General features: G+C 44.4%; 1 protein-coding gene across 2 annotated transcripts in view; it reads left to right on the forward strand.

Annotated features, from left to right (window-relative positions):
• The first annotated feature begins 1,789 nt into the window (after positions 1-1,789).
• The window catches only part of LOC135396631 (nuclear RNA export factor 1-like), a 34,292-nt gene continuing 12,535 nt past the window's right edge, over positions 1,790-23,546 (forward strand). Inside the window, exons 1-14 of one of the 2 annotated variants that reach the window (XM_064627702.1) lie at positions 1,790-2,149; positions 2,585-2,722; positions 3,765-3,855; positions 4,014-4,066; positions 4,147-4,214; positions 4,299-4,382; positions 4,638-4,742; positions 4,805-4,876; positions 7,904-8,062; positions 10,581-10,688; positions 11,494-11,603; positions 13,293-13,329; positions 13,405-13,473; positions 21,429-21,484. In XM_064627702.1, coding sequence (XP_064483772.1) covers positions 2,113-2,149; positions 2,585-2,722; positions 3,765-3,855; positions 4,014-4,066; positions 4,147-4,214; positions 4,299-4,382; positions 4,638-4,742; positions 4,805-4,876; positions 7,904-8,062; positions 10,581-10,688; positions 11,494-11,603; positions 13,293-13,329; positions 13,405-13,473; positions 21,429-21,484 — 1,187 coding nt within the window. In that variant the 5' untranslated portion in view covers positions 1,790-2,112. Of the gene's footprint in view, positions 2,150-2,584; positions 2,723-3,761; positions 3,856-4,013; positions 4,067-4,146; positions 4,215-4,298; positions 4,383-4,637; positions 4,743-4,804; positions 4,877-7,903; positions 8,063-10,580; positions 10,689-11,493; positions 11,604-13,292; positions 13,330-13,404; positions 13,474-21,428; positions 21,485-23,546 lie in introns of both variants that reach the window. The other variant, XM_064627701.1, reaches the window with a different exon arrangement.

Here is a 23,546-nt window from a genome sequence, read left to right on the forward strand (position 1 = left end):
TGTTGCAATGTCACGTGACATCATAACGGGAAATACATATCTTTGTTTTAAAAAAATCGGACGTTTGTGGCAGAGAGCAACACCTTTTTTTTTTCTTGTCTTTTTCTGTTCTAAAAGGACCATTTTGTAACTTCTTTCCCGATTTCGAGGATTTATTTTTGGGTCTCAAAATTACTGCTGAAAAAGGCCACTTTTTTCCCCTTTTTTTTTCAGGACATAATAGGCCTTCAGGGCAAAAATAATCTGTAGACCGATCCCTGTGGTGTCGGTCATGATCTGAAGAGTCTTGTGAAGTAAAACCCCGAATTATTATTACATTATGACATATAATTACCTAATTGGCCTAATGATTTCATTAACTTTTAATCATGTATTGACTGAGGTGTGAATTAGAAATAACTAATCTATAATATAAATAACTAATAATAATAATTTAATTGACAGTGTACCGGAAATATACAGCATCAGTACAGACGTGATTTACGGAGGCGGATCTTGACTAAGAGAAAAATTAATTCTCGAGAGCTTAAATCCGAAATCATCATTCATTATTAAACATATGGGTGCTTAAACGCAAGAAAGAAAACTGCTGCAAATTATTCATCAAAACTACACAATTCTTTATTCTACAAAATTCTGTTGGAAAATATCGCAGGCATCCAGTATATTAGTAGCACCTCGCGCATAAAGCTCCTCAGATGCGTTATTGTAAATTAAAATTAACTGCATCTTATGTTAGGTACAGCTTCTGCGTGCTGCCGTAAAGAATAAAAGTAAAACCTGAGCGATGAAAATCAGCCACCAGAAAGCATCCTGTACTCAAAAAGTTGCAGACTCAAAAAGTTGCAGACTCAGAAATGTCCGCGCACCAATATATCTGCGCACCGAGATGCCCTAGACCCATGTCGGAGATGTCGTTCCCCCTTTTTTTTCATCCACGCTTGTGATGGCACACCCGAGATCTCTTGGCTTTCATTTTTGGGCGTGACATTTGTGGCTTTGCCACTGGTCACACCACTTCTGCAGAGTACGCCTCAGAACTGGGACCTGGGATCATCACCCGATGCAGCATGAAATGGAGAGGGCCTACTGGCCTAACCCCTAACCCCACCCCTACCCCTGTCACATGGGCACGAACGACCACATTGAAACTGCATGGGCCCGGATTTTCTGCAGCTTGCAACTCCTATCACTGATGGTGGAACATTGAGGATGAGCTGAAATGAAACTTTTCATAGAACTACAGCACGTATGTGCCAATTTGCATTGTGATTGTTAATATATGTACAATTTTTAACGTCTTGAAATGTGTCCTGAAATCTTCTCACCCTGTACTACTGTCTCTCATGCCAGAGGTCAGTTATGTGTTTGTTCTTGCAGAAGAGTGCATGTTACTTGCATGGGTGTACCGAGAGGAGGGCAAGGGGGCCGTGCCCCCTCCCCTGGAGCCTCAAGGCACTTGTTGTGCCCCTTATTCACAAGTCATCATGATTTTTCTCAGATTCCATTTTCTTGTGAACCCCTAAACATCCGCACAGTCTGCAGCGTCCGTCTCCCTGGGCTCGCTTGCACGAAACTTCTGCTAGGACCTTAACCTTGAGGAATTTCTTTTAGCGCAGCCTTGCTAGTGCTTGTGTCACGTGCTACTGACGTAAACTTTCCTATCAGCGAAATGCACTGCCAGAGCTGCGCTAAAGGAAATGCCTCAAGGTTAGGATCCTCCCCCTCCCCCTCCCCCCCGCTTCCCCGGTAGCGCTTTGCCCCTCAGAAAATGTCCTGGGAACGCCCATGGTTACTTTATATAATAAGACGCAGCCATGGAGTGGCATTCACTGCTCCTTTAACGTCTGAGTAAATATTGAGGAAATCGCAAGCGGAAGCAGAAGCTGCGGAAGCATATGTGGCATGTGCGGAAGCGCATCTTGGATAGGTGTGCGTTTAGCCGAATTCAGCGACTGGTTCGCCGCTCGCGTTGGTTGTTGCATCTTGCATCGTTGCATGGATAGTGTTGTGTTGTTTTTTCAATGTGATTAGACAAGATATATGCGGTACTGGCGGTACATCGTACATCTGTGTCAATTATAAACCAATCGCGCAAAGAAGTTTCTTACGATGTCAGGAAGGGGATCAAGAGGACAGTATTATTACGGTATGCTTCTGAACTAGGCTTAATAGCTTAGCGTGTTATTTCCCTTGAGCAGTCTGTCTAAAGTTCATGCTTTGTATAATGTATCACCCGTGACATTTCTTTGATACTTAGCAGAACGCTGTGTATGCCTGCAACCCATGTCAAACCTTTTAGTTCGCGCGCGAAACATGCATTTAAGGTACGTCCAACCTTAAATGAAGTGGGTGTCCTGCGAAAAGTGAAGTACGCTTCAACTTCACAGGCTGTGCTATCATGTTGATGCTCATCGTGATGTAGTTTTTTTGTAACCATCGTTAGCATTGCAGTTGTTCAGTCTTGGACCTTACGAACTCACCCACGGCGCAGTGGCTGGAGGGGCGCGAAAGCTCGCGAAGTGCCATCATATTTTAAACCTATCGTAACATGAATCGTTTACATGCTCTTTCTTACATACAGGTCATGATGACCGTGGCGATAGAGGCGGCAGAAGTAGAGGTGGTAATAGAGGCAGAATGGGCAACAGAGGTGGATTCGGCGCTCCGATGCTGCACCGATCCTCCAGGAACAAGTACAAAGGCGGCTACAAAGGATATGGTAAATAAAACGCGGTCTGATCAACATTCCTGCAACTCTAGTTGCCAGAAGACTTACTGTTGCTGTGTCACACCAAATCTGGTGTTATCCCGATATCCCACAGTAAAGATCCACATGTTCAAAATCCCGATTCGACACGGTCGAATGCTAGCACCCCGAGAACATGTGCAGGAACCTGTAGTCAACAAACTAACCTTGGTCTCACTACAGCACAATATTGGTCTTTTGACCATAAACTAACCAACATAGCCTTGTTTTGTGTTGCTCCAGCGCGTCCGCTGTGCAAAGCATAGCAGTCGCTAAAATGTGCATTTCATTAGTTAAAACTACTTCAGTGAACATCAAAAACGCTGACACGTTCGCTCACACGGTCATTCTCAGACCTCACAAATATAAGTTTTGATTTTGGTATTGTGGATTTTGAGATCTGGAATTTTGAACTCTCGGGTATAGTGGCATACCCCCAGATCTAACTTCTGCAAACCTTACTTTCCACACAAAACCTCTGCATGCACCAAAAATCAATAGCTAATTGCATTGCATAAGAGTGCAAATGTAAACAACATAATGTTTAATTTGCTGTCAATGCTTTATGCAGAAACCTGCTGTTTCTCAAATCATTGAAAACCTGGAGCATGGTTCCTCCATACATTTCACCCATTTTTGCAGCAGCTGACTTCAACCCATTTTTAAAACAAACTGGAGTGAGCTGCATTAACGAGTAATTCGAGAGCTATGGTCTTGACATATTCAAAATCTTGGAAACAGAGCTAAATCTCGTCCAATTGATCACAGTTGATCAACTAGCAAAACAAGGTGTAGGAGTACCCAGAGTTAACATATTTCCACCTGCATGATATGCATATAACAGCCTGGTGGAGTCATAGTCTCAAGGTGGCGCGAGGCCCAATCCATCCTTGTCTCATATTGGTAAAACCTGTGATACTAGCATGCACTGCGACACTTGCAGGACATCTTGTTGTACAGTGAAAAGTGCTTTGCAGGTGCTACATTCCCCTCATTTTGTTTTCATTGGAAGAAGGTAGCCACCGGTCAAGGTTAGAAAACACGGACAGTGATGTTGACATGGGAGGAACCAGTGGTAATCTCTCGGACAACATGAGAGAGAGGTTGTGAGTATCCTTTTGTGTTTGATGGCATGAGATGAGATTCTGAATTAGTGACGCGAACTTAGATGGTCTTCGTGGTATGAGGGTTTTAATACTTTTCTGCTTTATAAAGGAAAAAGCATGTGTATGACCTTATCACAGCAGCTTCTCCTTTATTCCAGTAAGCCATACGGCAGGAACAGAAAAAAGAGGGGAACAATCACAAGCAGAGGAGGTAAAATCACTATTCGATATGAGATACTCCATTACCTAGTAGTGTTTCGATACACTGTACTACTACTACACTCATTTTAGGTGTGGAGTATTACATGCCCCCGCAGAGGCAGACAAGAGACGGTGAGCCGTCATGGTTCAAGATAGTGGTTAGTATGATTCTACTCAGTGGTTCTTCTTAGGTTGAACTTCCATGTGGACACAAGTATGACATCTGCTGCTTCTGTTCACAGATTCCACAAGGGAAGAAATTCACTAAAGAGTTCATCCTCAAGGAACTCACTGCAAAGTCAGAGCTCCCCTTTGTACCATACAACGTGAGTTGCTTCTGCAGACTGATATCTCTGTGTCTGCTTGAAATATAACTGAATATTTTTCTCTTGAAGTGTGTAAAATGAACTGAATTAAATGCCACTACCACTTGCTTTTTTGACTAAGTTTAAAAGCAGTACCTATGAGTTCACAACAGGCAGCACTTCTCGCGGTTAATGTTTCGTTCTTCCAGTTTCCAAAAATGTTCTTCCTTTGTTGCCAGTGGTCCTGGTAGGTAGTTAGAACTTCATCTTCTCCAGTTTCAGTTTGATGGAAGTTTTGCAGTCTTCTTTATCAACGACTACAAATGTGCATCTTCTATCAAAAGGCTTGACAAGACTATTGAGACACCATCTGGGTTCAAAGTTAGTGCACCTCCTGAGGAGTGCTTCGGTCGTTAGTTCATGCTTGCTTCCACTTTTTGCAGATGAGCATCATCTTGAAAACTGTGGAGTTTCCTATGCTCAATGTCGATGACAGCTTTGTGGAGAAGTTGAAGGTGAGCATAACTTGTTGACTGCGGTGTACTTCCTTCCGACGGGCAGCTGGCTCTAGTATGCCATGTTTTAATATGTTGTTCATTGATGCATCCTTCAGTGAAACTGAAACTCCAAGTTTTCTCATCAGTTCCTTGCGCCCACTGAGGCTTCCATGTCTGCCTTTGTCTTTCATCGTAGTGCAGCCATCACATGCACCACAGAAAACACTAGAGAGAGCAGTAGTTGCCTTGAAAGACACTATAGAGAAATATTACTTCAGAAACGTTGTGTCCATATTACTTTGCAATCTAGTAGCTGTCGGATCATACCTGCCCACTCCGGCCATTCAAGTTCTCGCGCATTGTTTTCCTGTGAGTTTTGGCAATTCTTGGAGGATTCCATTGTATAATTTAATATGCTTCTATGGGACTGGGAAAAATCTTAAACCAGGAGAGCCGAGGCATGTTTTTCATCATGCAAATTCGCATTGTTTGGACTTGTAATTGCATTTGTTGTACTGAATTGGATTGCACATTGCCTTATCAAAATTTACTGATTTCTCAGTTAGCTAAGAAACCATGCTGTCTAGATCCGGTTGATCTAAAACCGGTCTAGCAACTTTTCAATTGTGTTCAAGCAAGCTTCCCTAGTGCAGAATGGTGACACTGGGCAAAGGATGCAACAGTATTGGAAGGCTGGATGCTTGTTTTTTGCCCCATTTCTAATTTATTTATTATATACTGCAGGCTCACTCTCTTTGCTAACTTTTCCACAGAAACCGGGAAAAATGTGCCCCATACGAGCTTCTATCAATCACATTGCACCCAACTATGTGGCATTTGACATTGTTTGGTATCTAGCTGTTTACGCTACAAGCGCAATGCAAAGAAACTGCAGACGCCAAAGTGTACAACGTGAACCGCTCTCCTACCGCTGATGAATGAGCGTTGCACAATGTGGCGCTTCATTCGAAGAGAAACATGTTGGCCCGTATGTACCAAAATTGAAATATTGGGCACGGGGGTACATTTTTCTATGTATTTCTGGCGCTCGGGAGATGGACAATTCCGAAAACCACGCAGGTTTGAAACGAGATGAGTACAAATAATAAAGCACGTCTTCCGACAAACGGTCTGCAATATTGGATGCGGAAATACATCGGTCCTATGGGGCATTTGACAGTGCCAGCAGTCTTGTCGGGAAAATTGAAAAGTCAGAATTTTTGGAGTCCGAACTATGCGTCGACAATTACTATGCAATGGAATAGTAGTTCTGCTGTGTTGATGTAATGGCTAAGGCCCTGGTTTTTCTGCTGCGGCAAATCTCAAATTCTGTGGCAGGGAATCAGAAATTCTGCAATGTTCCACGGCAAGTGCTTGCGCATCTAAGCAGACGGAGATATACGAATACAAAATCTTTATTAACTTGCATGACATAGAAGTAAAGCGTCCACAAATCCAAAATACAGTTGTAGCTAAGCATTACATAGTACTCTGTGCTGTTTTAACACTAGCATAACATAGTTAACACTATAACGGCAGAAAAACGATTGGGCGCTTTCGTAGAAAGTGGGAACATTTAGCCATCGCATTCTTCACCGTGAGGAACGTGCTAGATGGGATATCGCCGATGAGAGCAAAACAGAAGTAGTAAAGACATGATGGATGTGAGCTTAACCAGTGTCGCCAACATGAGATGCATGGTTAAGGCTCCTGGTTTTCTGCTGTGGCAAATTCAAAATTCTGCGGCACCGACTTGTAAATTCCACGATTTTCCGCGGTGAGCAGTCAATGGTTGCTTGAAATGGGAAAACACTTCATTTTCTTGGATAATGTGGGGACAAAAATATTTTATAAAATTACAGACTAAAAGCATTGTTGTGGCTCAGCATTATATTCATGATATCTTGATTTCTCCTCTGACAAAGACAAAGGTCTGTTACCTGCAATCATTTTATACCTGCTGCAAGATATTTCAGCATCTACAGAGTTTATAGGAACTTTATTGGATTTTATAGGAAGGAGCTTACAATATATGCCCTGTGGAAGTTGCAGGACACCCTTTTTGTTTCTGGGCAGTAGGTATTATTTAAGAGTCATTAAACGCAAACTCCCAGACATCAAATCAAAATCCCCCACTGCTTCCGCTAAAGTGCACACGGGAGGGACGCCGCCCCTTCCTCAGGCGAAGTTTGCACAACGCTAAACTACAATCTGTCTGTGCTGGTCCTGCAGCAGGGGCAATTTCGTAAAGCAGGCTTCACCTCATGCAGGAAGCTTCAGGTGAAGCCCACTTTCGGGAGGTGTCGTTCGTATTCTGTGAATACCGTAGTCGGATATGCGGAAATCCGAATATTGGGTATTCGATTCGCGAATGAAATACTTTCGAATTATATAAATTAGAATTCGATAACTTGAATATCCGCACACCCCTAACAATAAGGAATTCCGTGCCAAACGAAGGATTCCGCGATATTTCGCGGAATCCTTTGATACCTGAAAAGCTTGATACCTGTTTTATGACAAATGGCGTTTTGCAGTACGTGCAGCGCAGGTAGTGGCGGCGGCCATCTTTGTTTCACTTGGTGTGTTCCATATAACAAATTTCTCTATTTAACGAAACTAGGATAGGTTGATAAAGCATTAGAGCCGCGATATTTCGCGGAATCGCGGAAAACCCGGGGCCTTATGCATGGTACACGTTTATTTTCCTCTTATTGAGGTGGTGCGGGAATGGGCTTGTTCTTTTCGGTATTCAACGGCGCTGTACTCTCGTTCTTTCTGTACGTCATGAGCGCAAGTGAACCAACCAAGAAACGTCGGTACATCCATCTCTGGCACCAAAAGCTTTGTTCCTCAGTTAAGATTCGTAGTTCCGCAAAATTCCATACAAAACCCAGAATTCCGCAATACATCCTAAGTTCCGCGCATTTTCACGGAATCACAGAAAAGTTGGGGCCTTAGTAATGGCTGTAACCTCGGAGCTTCACTTTAGCCGTGCTGCACTCTTTGAGAATATCTTTTATTGATTCATGTTGCATTTCACAGGTGGTGTTAAGCAGACGCTACGATGCGTCCCAAAAGGTGTTAGACCTTTCACGGTTCCACCAGGATGAATTGTTCCGTGCAGAAGGCCTCTTCGTCCCCCTATTTCGTGTTTCTGTCCTCTCAAGCGTCATCAAGCTTATAGTCGACAACGTGCCCGAGGTAAGGTACCAACCACGTGGAACTTGTTTGCAGTAAATGCGTTGGGTAGGCCCCGATGCCAGTAATGTGTTTGTGAATATTAGTAGAACAAAAGCTGTTTATGCGTTGTAAGGGCATACCCTGTATTGTGGTCAAGGGTGTAGAATTATCCATGTGTGTGTGTGGGGTGGGGGTGCAAAAATTATGGAGGGGAGTCATTATTACAGTTAAACCAGTTAAACGGTACAGTTGAACCTCTCAATAATGAACGTCGATTTAACGAAATCCTCTGTTTAACGAAGAATTTCCGTTGCACGTACGCATCAATGTATTTTTGCGCTCAATTTAACGAAATACATTCGTTTGGTCATCTCTATTTAACGAATGCTCTGGGCAATGAAAGCCTTCTGCACATGACTTTCCCCTTCACCACAAAGAAGAGGAGTTGAAACCTTGCCCTCTCCGTTGTCCTTATGCGAGTTTTCATTGGTACTTCGGTTGTCACATGCTGTAGGCACGCGCGTGTAGACATGTGCGTCGCCGGCAGCGGAAATTTTCAGTGCGCCGACGCCGTTTCGAAACCGGCGCGAGGGCCTCTTTGCACCTGTTTTCGGACAAGAAAACGCACATTGCTGGCCTCTCGCGAAGTCTAATTTGCTTTTGTTGATGCCAATGACAGTAGGTTGCGGTTTTGCGCCGTTTCTTCACTTGTTTTTGTTCGCGCCACTGACGCTGGTAAAATGGGCATGATGCCACCGCCGTTCAATGTTTTATCGGCGCAGACGTCTACGTGCTATGTACCCATTTCTTGTTCTTTTCGGTATTCAACGGCGCTGTACTCTCGTTCTTTCTGTACGTCATGAGCGCAAGTGAACCAACCAAGAAACGTCGGTACACGAGCGCGCAGGATAAAGCATTAGAGGTCATCCGGAGTTACGAAAGTTACGAACGCTCAGAGCGATATTGTGCACAAATTACGTATTACTTAGCATTATGTGATGAATAAAGCTTGATATTTTGTGTCCTGCTTAGCTTGATACCTGTTTTATGACAAATGGCGTTTTGCAGTACGTGCAGCGCAGGTAGTGGCGGCGGCCATCTTTGTTTCACTTGGTGTGTTCCATTTAACGAATTTCTCTATTTAACGAAACAAAGAGCCAGCATTTACAAATTCGTGATATAGAGGTTCAACTACATTGTATAACTGCTTTATGTACAAGCACCCATCTAACGCTATAACAGAGCATAACAGAGCCCCCCCTCCCACCCCCCTGTAGAGGGTGCACAGGGAATGAAGGGTGGTGTGTGTCGCCATACACTTGGGTATGGGAGGTCTGGATACGTCATTAAATGGATGATTACTTCTGATGCCAGTTACTGCACCCACTTAGGTGACTTCGTGCCCCTTTAGCCCGTAACGGTCGCCGGCTGATTTTTCTGACTTCTAGGAGCCACGAAATCTGTCCGAATTTTTAGTGAATGGCATAAATCCTCTTTATTTCAAAAGCCTTCACTCAGAACACTCAAAGTGACTTTGAAAATTGCCTATACGTGTCTGCTTAACAACGAAAATGCTCTACAATGTGTTGCGGCGAATTTCAGTGAGCGTACTATCATCCTTGTAGACGTTCATCAGTGTAGTCACGTCGTAGCATGGATTGCCGCTGTGGACGGGGTAGCATCAACGACCGACATCCTTGTCACTGCTGTCATATTTACCTTTCTTTATGTTGTCGGTGCCGAAGGTGACTATGGTGCTAACGCTGCTGAAGTGTCAAACTGCAACGTCAAGTTAACGCTCAGTTGTCGATGAATTTGCGTCTTCATCTCTGCTAACCACATCTATTGCAGTAACATCATAACATCCTCACCTGAAGTTGAGGGCAACATTTCAGTGTTTCTGACAGTCGTAGTTGAAGACACTCGTATTGAAAGATTAGGTATTGCAACGTGTCTGAAGCAGAGTGTTCAGTCTTGGTTGGGTAGATTGGGTCACATGCAAATAAGCTCTGCCTTCCCACACACGTGCGCTGTGCTTGTGTCATGTTGATAATGGCCGGCGTTTCGTAATGCGGTGTGAAATATTGGGCATGGGAGCAAATTGTTCTGCTGTGTCTCTGGTGTTCGGGAGACAGTAAGTCCCAAAAATGCAGGTTTGAAGCAAAATGAGTACGAATAAACAAGTAGGTCTTCCGAGGAACGGTCCGAATTATTGGACGTTGAAATACATTGCTTCTATGCGACGTTTGACAGTGCCAAAAATTTTATACGAAAAATTGGAAAGTGCGAGATTTTGGAGTCCGAATTATCGGTCAGTGACTGTATTCTTCCTTACTCAATTAATTGCATGATTTTTGGTCATTTTGGTTCCATTTGCTTTATTCAAAACCCTTTTAAAGCAAAATTCTTTTGCTGTGTAACTTTGAATTAACTAGGTTTAACTGCACCTTCTTTTCTCACCTAGATTTTTGCTTGATATTATTTATCCTTTACATTTTTATGAAAAAGTTGAACAGTTATCTATGCCACTTGTGTGCAGGTTCAACTTATGGACTTTTCGGACAACAAGCTTTCCACCCTGCAGCCACTGGAGATGCTGCATCACAGGTGTCCAAACCTAAAAACACTTCGCTTCCGCAACAACAAGGTATTCCTACATCTGCATTAGCTTTCTTTTATTTTTGGTGTATCTGCGTGCTGTTCTTGCTTGATGAATCAGGGTGCCTGATAATCCAAAAAATATCTTGGTCTTCTAACTCTAAAGGAGCACAGATAGCCATCTCAGCAATTTGCTGTTCCTGATGCATTATGAAAGTACAGAGGTGATTTAATTTGAGGACCAACACAAACATTTTCTCTGTACACGATATTTTCCTTAGGAAAAATAAAACACACACTTGAACATCGCTCTGCGCTTTCCCACTCGACTTGCTTTGCAGGGTGAAACGAGGAGGGGGGGAAATGCCACAAGAAATGCAATTACAGTCCCAAGGGAGATAGCATTTCAATCAGTGTTGGAGCTTTCCACAGATGTGGCGTGTCATTCAAAGTGTGTGCTGAAATGCTGTGTTGTCTTACTCTTAATTGTCACTGTCCAAAAAGAAAACAAACAAAAAACAGTACCACTGTTCATTTACTGTATCTGATAACATAAAGAAAAAAGCTGAAAGCAATACTACTTCTGACGCCGTTGTTCCGGAGTCTGGAATAGCTAGGTAGCAGACAACGTTTAGACAAGGTATCAGACGACAAAGTGACCCGAGCGACTGGTTGTGAGCATTGCCACTGCTGTGCATGGTTGTGATCTTTAAAATTGAATTCTGCAATATTTATGGACCTGTCGAATGAATGAGTTTGCACGATGCATTTTAATGGGCTGGGGTGCTTTCGTTAAAAAAGGGTAGTGATTGAGGTGCTTAACCCTAAAGGCTTGCTTGTGCTTTCTACAACAGATACGCCGGATGCTGGAACTCGATTGCATGAAGGGGATGCCTATTGAGGAGCTGATTTTGGATGGCAACCCCGTGTGCGATATCTTCAAAGATCAGAATTCCTACATCAGGTAATGGTTGGAAACCAATTAGAAGTATGGTACACAGGCCCGTGTTGCTTTCGGTCCACCGGACTTGCGCAGCTTTTCAATTCTGGTGCTGTCGCCTGTGCTACACATTAACTGCAGAAATGTTTGCTAGAGTGTGACTTACAGCTGTGAAGCGCTCAACTGAGAGAGAAGGAACGAGAAACAGCTCTGAAGCATTGACCATTCCAGGTTCAGGCCAAAGCGCACAGCCTTCTTCATCCTCCCTTTGATATACCCAGAACTTGGGAGGCATCTGATATCTTGCAGTGTCAGGGAGGTTGTTGTATTATTTCACTTAACTGACGTTTGTGGCTTACCATTCTGAGGTCTCATCCCGCCGCCTTGCTCCGCTAAACGCTGAACTATGCCCGCATTGAGACCCGGGATTTCAGTACTTATTACCCTACATTCCAACCCTTATGCTACGATCTAGTCCATCATGCACGCACTGAGGTACAGCCAGAGGCACGCAGCCCATTCGCATTGGGACCCATGTCAGTCGAAAGGAAGCTAAACATTTGCTGACGATCTCTTTAACGAATGTCATCGTAGGTCTTTTTGCTTTCTCTTTCCTCTTTTGCCCCCTCCTGGCTGGTGCGGAGAGTGTCGAGGCCCATCCACGGCGGGAAGTAGCCTGATACTTCAGCTTACCTCAATTGTGGTCACTCAGTACATGACGCTGCACATACACAACCCTCTCTCGTACCACCAAGACATGGGATGTGGCTCCGGCAGCCCCAGGACGGCCGAGGGTCACCTCTGCGTCCCGAGGGCCCCGGCTAGCATGGGCCTGGCCCGTTCTGCTGGATGTAAAAGGCCTCCACCCGTGACCTTGCTGGACAGCTGATGATTTCTTTTTTTTTTTGCTAGGCAGTTGCCAATGAACAGACCACATTGTGTGGCGTTCGGTATGACCACTGACTTCCTGTCTTTTTCTCTTTTTTTGCGCATAACGCCCTGGGAGCTTGAAAAAGAATGATCGCTTTTGATTGGCGGAAGAAGAAATGAACACAGTGTGGTTCCCAAGTACCCTCTTGGGGCTGCTGTTTGTGCTTGTGTGCTGCAGTTGACGTCCTGTCGCCTGTGTGTCCCTCAGGAGGTGCATTACTAGACCAGTAAAAAAAATGATCTTTCAGATGAATTCTTTTGTCAACGCAGCATCGTTTGGTATAAGCGGTAGCAAAGGTGGCCTGTGAGGTGACTTTTGAACGGTGCAGCTGCACAGTATTTCTTCCTCGAAGAATGTCTCGTTATAGTTGAGCCAAATTCTGAGTAACCTGTGCTGCCCATATTTGTCTGTCCCGCGAATGGCAATGTAGTGTGTTTCTCAAGTACCCTCCTGTACAGAGCCCACCTCTGTATGAACTGAGGAATGTAAAGCAGGCAATCACATATGGAAAGTGACGAGCACTTGGTAGTCACTAAACACTTTGAGGCCACTTCATGTGTGACTTGTTCACTCATTAGGCACTCGTAAGCAATACTGGATGGATGTGCTGTTCTGTTGCTAGAGTGTCTTTCCATTGACTTTGTAAAAGTGCGTGTGTGTGGGGTGTGAGTCTCTTCCGGCAGGGCTGGCATCCTGCGCTGCGACTGCAACTGCAGTGCCTGCAGCGGGTGGGCCCCGTCTACCTCTCAACCGCCATGCTGCCACTCTCTCTCTCTTTTCAGCGCCATTCGAGAACGCTTCCCCAAGGTTGTTAGGCTGGTGGGTTGTATCACTTTTGTGTCTATTGTTGCCTCACTTTCACGTTTGCTAAGCCTGGCACGTGTCTCTTACTAGGACGGTCACGTACTTCCAGCTCCCATTTCCTTTGACTTAGGAACCCGGGAGGTGATTCTACCATCAAAGGTATGTTTTCTTTCCGTCCATAGCCGTCTCCTTAGCAGTAGACTCCTGCGCAGCAAAATTATTTGTATGAGAAAGGGTTCTTATCCTCCCGTGGAGCTAAATACAGGGTGCCCGGCGAGAAAGTGTCATTTAATTCTTAAAAATAGGCTGCATGACATAAAACTGCCACACATTATGGTAGGTTTCAGTTGTGTCACGCATTATCCTATCTTGGTTAATTAAAATTGAAAATTAGCCTAACTAAACCAGCATTTTTCTTGGTGACTTTGAATGCCTATGGGGGCCACAGCAAACTATTCCAGTCAGCATCACAGGTTTTTCGCCACCCCAATTTGCCACCCCAAAATTCATCGCTCGGGAAAGCATGCTCACTGATATTTGCATTTGCAGAACTCACGACTCCACCTCAGTCGAAGTGCAGTGGAAAGAACGACACTGTTCTATATGAAAATATTCTTCATAAACACACTGAAAGTTTCCAGAAACAAGATGCTTCCTTGATTTTCGTGGGTTATTCCTAGTATACAAATGTTGCCACTCTTGAGCATTTCATTGAAGTACCATAACTAGAGGTGTGCAAACATTGAAATTTCCGAATACGAATAGAATACGAATATTTGCCAAATTGTCCCGCGAATGTCGAATCAAATATCGAATATCACGTCGTTGGATAAAGCCCCGAGTAACAATTAAGCCCCGAAAACAAGCACAAGCGTGGTCACTTGTATTCTGCTGATCACTAGTAAAATGCCCCAAGTGCTCATAAGGAATACAGTCATGTCTCAACTATCCGGACACCTCGGGTGTTGTCCCTTTTCGTCCGGATAACGAATTTCCAGATAACCGGACCAAGCAAACTTCCAGGGGAACCCGAAAAATTTGGGAGACCTCTTTACAGCTCCAGAAAAGAAAACAAGGAAAAGATTGTTACTTTAAAAAGTCACGCAAAGTGAGCTGCTTGAAATTAGTAGGCACGCACATAATTTTGGTCATAGCCATGGCACCTGCTGCGTCACCCTGCTGTTCAAAGAAGGGTAATGTCTCACAAAGTTGGTCCCACGCACATGTTTTTGTCTTTTTGCAAATGCCTTTGGCATAGGCCAAAAGACGGGATGCTTTCAGACGGCCTGGACGTTCACATGTGGATTTCTTGCGCCCGGTGGGTACAGGGCACCTCTTCCGCTTATCGTCTACCATCTCTACGTTGTGCCCGCGCACACTAAAAGGTAGTGACCTTTGAAGAAAGGGGAGTCAAGCAGTACAGAATGCCCCCATGAGATGTGAGGCTTTTCTGGAATAATGCCAGCACACAACATGCCATTGAGATAGGACGTTGACACTTTTCCGGATAAGCGAATCAGAATCGCCTAGGTCCTGGAAGATTGTTCCCCATACTTGCTGTCCGGATACGGATAACGAATTCCAGATAACCGAGACAAAATCCAATGGTAGTAGGTTCGTTCCCGGTAATGTAGTCTGGATAACGAGTTTTCCAGATATCTGAACTCCGGATAACTGAGACATGACTGTGGGTGTTAATGTATTGGCTTAGCATAGGGCATACATGCCTATATGCACATGTACAGTAAAATTATTTTTACAATGAAACAATGGGCTGTTTTCATGAAGCAAGCTGAAAACAGTAAAAACAGCTTGCACTTGAAAAATCTTTCATAAACAGTGAACACCTATGTTGGCATTGTAAGTGCTGGTGGGACAGACAGAATAGAAGTAAAGGGCAATGACATGTTCAGAATGTGGGATGGAGTGTGGGATGAACACATCTCAGAAGGAAAATGAAGGCGGAAAGTGCTCTCTGCTTGCACTGACAATGCCTTCCGCATTTGTCGTGCAGGCGAAAAACTGCACAGTTTCACTGTGCTGTCACGCGTGACGCCATCATTCCTGACGGTAATGCATAGTTTGGAACAGCCTCATTCATTACCGCAGTAAAAGCGCGATCCTCAACAATGTCACATGGCTGTGCTCATCACGCGTGATTGTTCCTGCACACGTTTGTGTTCAGCCCTTCTTTCATTTCACAGTGAAAATCTAAGCACGCCTAAAAAAAACTTGCGAGTCACGAGCAAAATCGCTCTATGCAGGTCGGCCTTAAGGCTATATGCGTCTTGCTATCACCTGTGACAAGAGTTAGTGCCGTTTCAAATGACTTTGCAGCGTTATTGTCGTCTTTGTTGGAACTTTTAATATATGGTCGCACAGCGGCAGAGTTGGGGGAAACTATGTCGAAATATCCTCACATCTCGCTCCTCGATTATCACCGTCATGGCACGCGACCATGATTCCATTATATATCGTTGTGTACCACAAATCGAAACTGAAAAAATCTGTTCGAGGTGAGAGTTTTGGATGTGCATGCAGTTACACTGTGAACAGCGGTGTTCAGCTCAACGCCAACAACATTTCGATATTAAACCGGAATTTCACCAAACTGTAGGCCCAACACGAATGTTCAGAGTTCGTTGGCATCCACTAAAGCCACGGCTGTGCTGAATGCATGAATTAGCGTACCACGGTTCCGCGTTTGGATTGGCGGACTTTAAAATGGTGGCTGCACACAACTGCGTAGTAGTTTCAGCTTTGGTTACCGAACGTGTAGCGACGGCGGTGCATTCGCAGATGAGCGTACCTCGAAAGCTCCGCGCATCACTTTGCAGCTTTGCATGTTTGTCGCTGTTACCGCAACGTACAAATTCTAGTGCGCAGCCCGCCACAGCGTTGAAATAAGCTGCAATGATATTCGGAAAAAATGGAATATTCAAACTTTTATGGATATTCAAAAATGTCGAATATGAAATTTTTGAATACAAATACGAATATTTGCACACCTCTAATCATAACTAAAAATATTCCAGAGAACCGTGTCACCAAATGAATTGAATTACTGATTAGTAGGGCACGGGACTTTATGCAAATGCATACTTTTTGTAGGTGTCTCTGCGAGTATCCTGATGTTTCCCCACACGTTTCCAAGCACGGAGAGCACGAAAAAATGTGTTGCATTATGCATATACAGTTGAACCTCTATGTAACGAATTTGTGAATGCTGGCTCTTTGTTTCATTAAATAGAAAAATTTGTTAAATAGAACAGGCCAAGTGAAACAAGGATGGCCGCCGCCACTACCTGCGCCTTACTTGCAGCAAAACGCCATTTGTCATAAAACAGGTATCATGCTATGAAGGGCACAAAATATCAAGCTTCATTCATCACATAATGCTAGGTAATACGTAATTTATGCACAGTATTGCTCGGAGCGTTCGTAACTTACGTAACTCCAGATGACCTCTACTGCTTTCTCTTGCGCGCTCGCGTATCGATGTTTCTTGGTTGGTTCACTTGTACTCATGACGTCCGGAAAAAACGAGGGTACACAGCCGTTGAATACCGAAAATAACGAGAAATGGGTACATATCACGTAGACGTTTGCACTGATAGGACTTTGAACAGCGGCGGCGTCATGCCCATTTTACCACCGTCAGCGTCAGCGGCGCGAACAAAAACAAGTAAAAAAACCTGCATAAAACCGCAACCTACTATCATCGGCATCAACAAAAGCAAATTAGACTTCGCAAGAGGCCAGCAATGCGCGTTTTCTTGTCCGAAAACAGGTGTAAACTTGTCCTCAGCCTCTCGCGGCCCTCGCACCGGTTTCGAAACTGCGTTGGTGTACCGAAAATTACCGGCGGTGGCGATGTACATGTCTGCATGCTCGTGCTTATACACGTGACAACCGCAGTAACCAACGAAAACTCGCGTGAGAACAATGGAGAGGGGAAGGTTTCTCCTCCTCCTCTTCTTCGTGGTGAAGGGGAAAAACGTGCAGAACGCTTTCGTCGCCCAGAGACTTCGTTAAATAGAGGCGACCAAACGAATGTATTGCGTTAAATGGATCACAAAAATACATTGGCATCTGTGGAGACGCGTACGTGCGACGGAAATGCTTCGTTAAACAGAGGATTTCGTTAAATCGACGTTCGTTATTGAGAGGTTCAACTGCATTTGCATATTTTTGCCGATTTGTAAAAGTGCATATGACAGCGTATATCTGCATGTCTTCGTGCATATTTACATGTTTCTACTGCATATTTTTTGCTCTGGTGTGCCTTCCCAGGTTGAGCTCTGACACACTCACTTTTCTATGAGAGCTTATGGACACACATGTTGTGTCGCAGCTGCACGAGTAACCTGGAGCGCCTCTGTTTTTAAACAGTCTGCAGGTGATGCAAAGGCTGCTAACGCTTCACCACAATGCTTTAACTTCGGCTTCTTTAACTGCGGCTCGCGGCTGAGCTGTTACGCTGAATTGCACAATGGCAGGCGACATTACGACGCCACTCCGGGGGTCGGACGCTGCAGCATGTCTCCATTTCCCATTTAGGAAGAGTTCTCTTCTCTTAGTTTGTGCCACCTGTGTAAGGCGCAGCAATGCCGGAAACAACGGCTTCACATCTGAGGCAGTTGGCAGATCTGTTCAAAGGCACATTCAAGACGGACGAATCTGTCTTATTTTGCCTGGCATACGAGAAAGCTGTAAATGCTGACAGACATTTTGTCGTTCATCAGCACTTGAAGACAGCGAAGCACCAAGAGGCCAGTCAACGAAGTCAACGAAAGTTAGGTTGCATGCAGCAACTTATGGACCAGAGTGCACCTTCTACGTCCAAATGTTCTGACTTTGCGATGGACCTTTGTAGGGCATTCTTTGCTGCAAATATTCCCTTTTGGAAGCTGGAAAATGCTGAGCTACGGGTATTGAGAAGTACACAGGCCGGCAAATCCCTCACAAGTCGACAATACGAAAAGGCTACCTGCATCGTCGTTATCAGGCTACCCTACAAAACATCCGTGAGAATCTGAAGTCACGGAAAGTGTGGATATCCATAGACGAAACAACAGACGCCTCAAGACGCTGCGTAGCCTCTGCTGTCGTTGGACCACTTGGGCTGGACACATGTGAAAAGAGCTACATACTGACCGTCAAGGAGCTTTCAAAGGTCAATCATTCGACAGTGGCACAGCTCTTCGTAGACTGTGTTCAGATGCTCAACGCGTATGTGGATGCAAATGACGTGCTGCTTTTTGTTACAGACGCAGCTCCTTACATGATGAAGGCTGGTGCCACTTTTTGTGTTATACTATACCCAAAAATTGTTCGCGTCACCTGCGCAGCTCACACGCTACACAGAGTTACAGAGGAAGTTTGTGGCTGTTTCCAATATGTTGATGACCTCATATCGAACATGAAGAAAGCGTTTGCAAAGAGTCCTATGCAAGTGCAGCTATTTAAGGATTTGGCGCCAGATGTGGCTTTGCCTCCTCAGCCTGTGCTGGCCAGAAGGGGCACATGGACTGAAGCAGCAAAATATTATGCCGCAAATTTTGAAATCCTGCATCAAGTGGTCAGCAAAAAAAAGAAGACTCTGCAAGCATTCGTTCAGCGTAGCGACTCTTTGAAGATGTTAGCGTGAAAAATGGCTTAGCAGTAGAGGTGTGCGAATAATCGAAATTTTGAATACGAATCGAATATTTGATATTCAAAGTTTTCAAATATTCGGAAAAGTTCCAATATTCGATTTTCTTCTAATATCATAGCAGCTTATTACAAAGCTGTTGCAGGCTGCGCTCTAGAATTTTGACCTTGCGGTAACAGCGACGAACATGTATGGTAGAACAGCTGCAAAGCGTCGCGCGGAATTTTCGAGGTATGCTCATCTGCGAATGCGTCACTACACGTTCAGTAACTGAAAGCGAAACCAGTACACAGTTGTGTGCAGCTGCCATTTTAAAGTCCACCCCAGCCAAACTCGAAACTGCAGTACGCTTCATGCATCGTCAGTACAGTCACGGATTTAGTGGATTGCCAACGAACTCTGAACATTCGTGTGAGGCCTACAGTTAGGCGAAATTCTGGTTGAATATCGAAATTTTGTTGGCGTTGAGTTGAACACCACTGTTCACCGTGCTACTGCATGCATAGCCAAAACCCGCGTCTCGAACGCGTTTTTTTTTGGCAGCGATATATAACAGAATCATGGTCGCATGCAATGAAGGTGATAATCGAAGAGTGGTGTGTGACGATATTTCGACATAGTTTCTCCAACTCCAGCACTGTGCGACCTTATGTTAAAAGTGCCAACTAGAACTACAATAACGCTGCAAAGCCATTTAAAACTGCACTAACTGTTGTTACAGATGATAGCAAAACACATATAGCCTTAAGCCCGACCCGCATAGAGCGATGTTGCTCGTGACTCTCGCATGTCGGCGCGACAAAGCGCCGATGTTCGCTGTGAAATGAAAAAGGCGCTGTACACAAACGTTGTGGAAGCAATCACGCGTGATAAGGACATTACTAATTTAGGCTGCCAAGGGGACAACGGATAAAGAAGGCGACACACAACAGAAACAGCTTTCAACAAGGTTTGATAAAGACAGCCATGCAACATCGTCGAGGATCGTGGTTTTACTGCGCTGATGAATGAGGCTGTTCCAAACTATGTATTACTGTCAGGAACGATGGGCTCACGCGTGACGTCACGCGTGAGAGCACGGTGAAACCTTGCAGTTCCTCGCGTACACGACAAATGCGGAACGCATTGTCAGTGCAAGAAGAGAGCACTTGCCACCTTCAATTTCCTTCTGAGATGTGCTCATCCCACATTCTGACCATTTCATTGCTCTTTACTTCCATTCTGTCTGTTTCACCAGCACTTACGATGCCAACACAGATGTTCACTGTTCATGAAGGATGTTTGAAGTGCAAGTTGTTTTTACGGTTTTCAGCTTGCCTCATGAGAACAGCACATTGTTTCATTGTAAAAATAATTTTACTGTACATGTGCATATAGGCATGTATGCCCTATGCTAAGCCAATACATTAATACATATTCCTTATTAGCACTTGAGGCATTTTTCTAAAGATCAGCAGAACACAACTGTGACCATGCTTGTTTTCGAGGCTTATTCTATGTCATGATATTCGATTCTAAGGAGAATTTTGCAGATATTCGTATTTGATTCGTATTCGAAAATTTCAATATTTGCACACCTCTACTTAGAAGCTATTGAAGCAAATTTCTCGTTCCTTCCCGCTTCCATCACAAAGTTGGAGTCTGCAAACTTGACTCTCGTGGAGGCTTTCGAGATTGTTCGGGACGTGCAGGATTCCTTACAAAGGGCTCGAGGTGCATGTACATCTGTTGTTAAAGCAAAGCTTAAAGCCATGCTTGACAAAAATAAGGAATTGAAACTGTTGCAGTCTGTGGGGCGCCATTCTTGAAGGCAGAGAACAAGACTCCGAAGCTCTGTCTACATATAGCGCAGATGAACTAGCTCATTTCAAGTTCGCAAGGATAATGTCTTGCGATATAGAATGCACATTTTCTCGATACAAGACTGTATTGTCCGACTACAGGATGTCTTTCAAATCTGAAAACTTAAAAATGGCTCTGGTTACGTACTGTAATGTCGTTTAGTTCAGAGTTGGCTTCAGTAAAAAATGTACATGTGACATTCTATGATCCGTTTCTGTTAATTATGTTGCTGCATAAAGAGGTTCATGGTATACAATAGGCTTTTGTGCCATACTCTTGGCAACATGTTTTGTGAAGCAAGAATTTTGCTGTGCATATTTTATAGTTTTTTTTTTTTTTTTCATATTTGCATGCATATTTTGGAGGATTTTTGTGCATAAAGTCCCAGGCCCTACTGATTAGCTATAATAAAAGTGTCATATCAGTGGAATGTCTCACGGAATTTGCAAAGACTCGCTGTTACCTACTTGGTGAAGGACAGCTATCATGGGAGACATGGTCAGGGGTCATGGGAAACATGAAATATGGTCAGTTGCCTCCGCTCCTTTGGACAGATGCTGTGTCCAAGATAATTTCAGTGAGAGCTACGCTATAATATGTACACCTTCCTTTCTTGCAGCCAAGCTTCTTTCCATCGGCCCCTGTCAAGCAGATCATGGTACAGTTCCTAGAACAGTAAGTCACTGATGGTATCTTGAAGGAAATGTGCTACACCTTAAAGGAGCATGGAAATCTTTTGGAACATGTATTTTTCACTGCTTGATATGAACGTACTACCTTCATAAACTGTCACGCAAAATATTTCCTTTGAAAAGCGTGAATTTCCTGAGAAAGTTTGTTTGCAAGAATGCACTCCGCTGTGACATTCTCCCCCAAGCCGAGTCTGGCGTGTGGTGATGTCAGGTGGCCGAGCACTTGATTGGCTGCCGGAAGCGTCCACTCCCCGCCAGAATCGTCTGCTAGCTCCGGAATCGTGGCGACTTACCGACTGAGACGCTGTTGCTATTCTTTCTTTCTTTCTTTATTTACCCTCAAGTCACATGGAATTACAGAGGGGAGTGGGAGGAAGCAAATGATAAAAAAAAACAAAAACAAAGTTACACATAAAATATGTCGTGCAGTAAGGAACGGAATCTTGTTGAGTCCCGGACCACTGCGATGGCCGCAGGTAGGTCATTTATTTGCGTTTGACATTCACTCGCGTTCTTCCATGATTTGTCTCGTACGTTTTGCATAAAACAAGACTGCGGGCAGTGTAAATGGTGTGGCTAGGCCTCTGTGTTGCCGAGACGGCCCGGGTTGAGGTGGATCGTACGCGGTTGTGGTTTCTGTTCCGATTGTGGTGAGGTATCGTTAATTAGTGAACAGTATTGTGCCTGTGTGTGCAACATATATATGATACGACTAAATACATTCCTGTCAGTTGGAGATTTATTCCGTGTGCCACTGTTGTATGCTGCGTATGACCATAAAAAAAAACGGTTATTTGGCCACGTGCTTTGGCGTTTCCCACAGATTGCGAGCAAATGAACTCTACTGACTTTATTTTGGTATCCATGTTGTTGTGCTTGTGGAGACGTTGCACTCCTGGTATGAGTAAGATATGGTAAGTGCAATGTTACACAGCTATGCATTCATCGGTCCGCTCTTTCGCCTCGGAGATGCCAGAGTCCATGCGGTTCAGAGCCCATAGTGTTGACCACAACACGGAGAACTCATGATGGTTGACGACCACTTCAAATGAAAACACTGGTCACTGTGCCGCGTCTTCATGACTATGCATTTGTAACCAAGAAGCAGCACTATATTTCAAACTGAATGTTTGTTCACACTTAGAAGCATCACTCATGCGGCGAAATCGAAGCTGGCGGAACTCAGGCTCCAACTCCATAAAAGGTTTTGTCAAGAAGAGCAGATGTGTCGCCTGTAGAGTGTTCAGTTCATCACCTGTCCTTTCCACGATATCCGATGAACAACAACGCTTCCTGCTCGGTCAGCTTGCCGGTGCCGCGACGCCAAACAAATCGCAAAAAAGAAAGAAAAAGATGGCACGGCCACATGACGTCGGCGGATGGCAGCCGAGCACGTGCAGCCGAGTGATGGGGCATTTCTGCCGTGAGATTCAAAGCTCCCTCGCGCGCCAGAATTGCGCGCTACGCTCAAACTTTTTGTGCGAATATGTATCACAGGGCTCGGAATCGTAATTTCTACTTGTCCCGTCATATTTTATTCTGATCATTTCCATGCTCTTTTAACATTACAAGAAGAGCAAAGCATAGCTTAAAAATATTGTTTGCTGTGCCCGTTACTGATGCCACAGCCGAGTTTTAAAGATAGCTGAAACAGCTTGCATGCTCAGGGCATCGTCCAATTTCTTCTTGCGAGCTATAGCCGAGAAACTACAGTAGAGCTGCAAAATATTACCGGGCACAAAAGATCAAAATTGAAGTTCTAGCAAAATTGAAGGGTTTTGTTTGAGGAAATAAAAGCAGATGATAGCAGAAGCTCCACAGTGAAACCATGCAGTTTCTCGCCTACACGACAAACAGCAGAAGGTCAGTGCAAGAAGAGAGCACTCACTACATTGGTTTTCCTTCTGAGGTGCGCCATCAGTAAACCATCCCACATTCTGAAAATGTCATTGCCCTTTGCTTCTATTCTGTCTGTTCCACCAGCACTTACAACACTGACACAGTTGTTCACTGTCCATGAAAGATCTTTGAAGTGCTAGTTCATA

Source organism: Ornithodoros turicata, chromosome 6 (genome assembly GCF_037126465.1).
Source record: "Ornithodoros turicata isolate Travis chromosome 6, ASM3712646v1, whole genome shotgun sequence".
NCBI lineage: Eukaryota > Metazoa > Arthropoda > Arachnida > Ixodida > Argasidae > Ornithodoros > Ornithodoros turicata.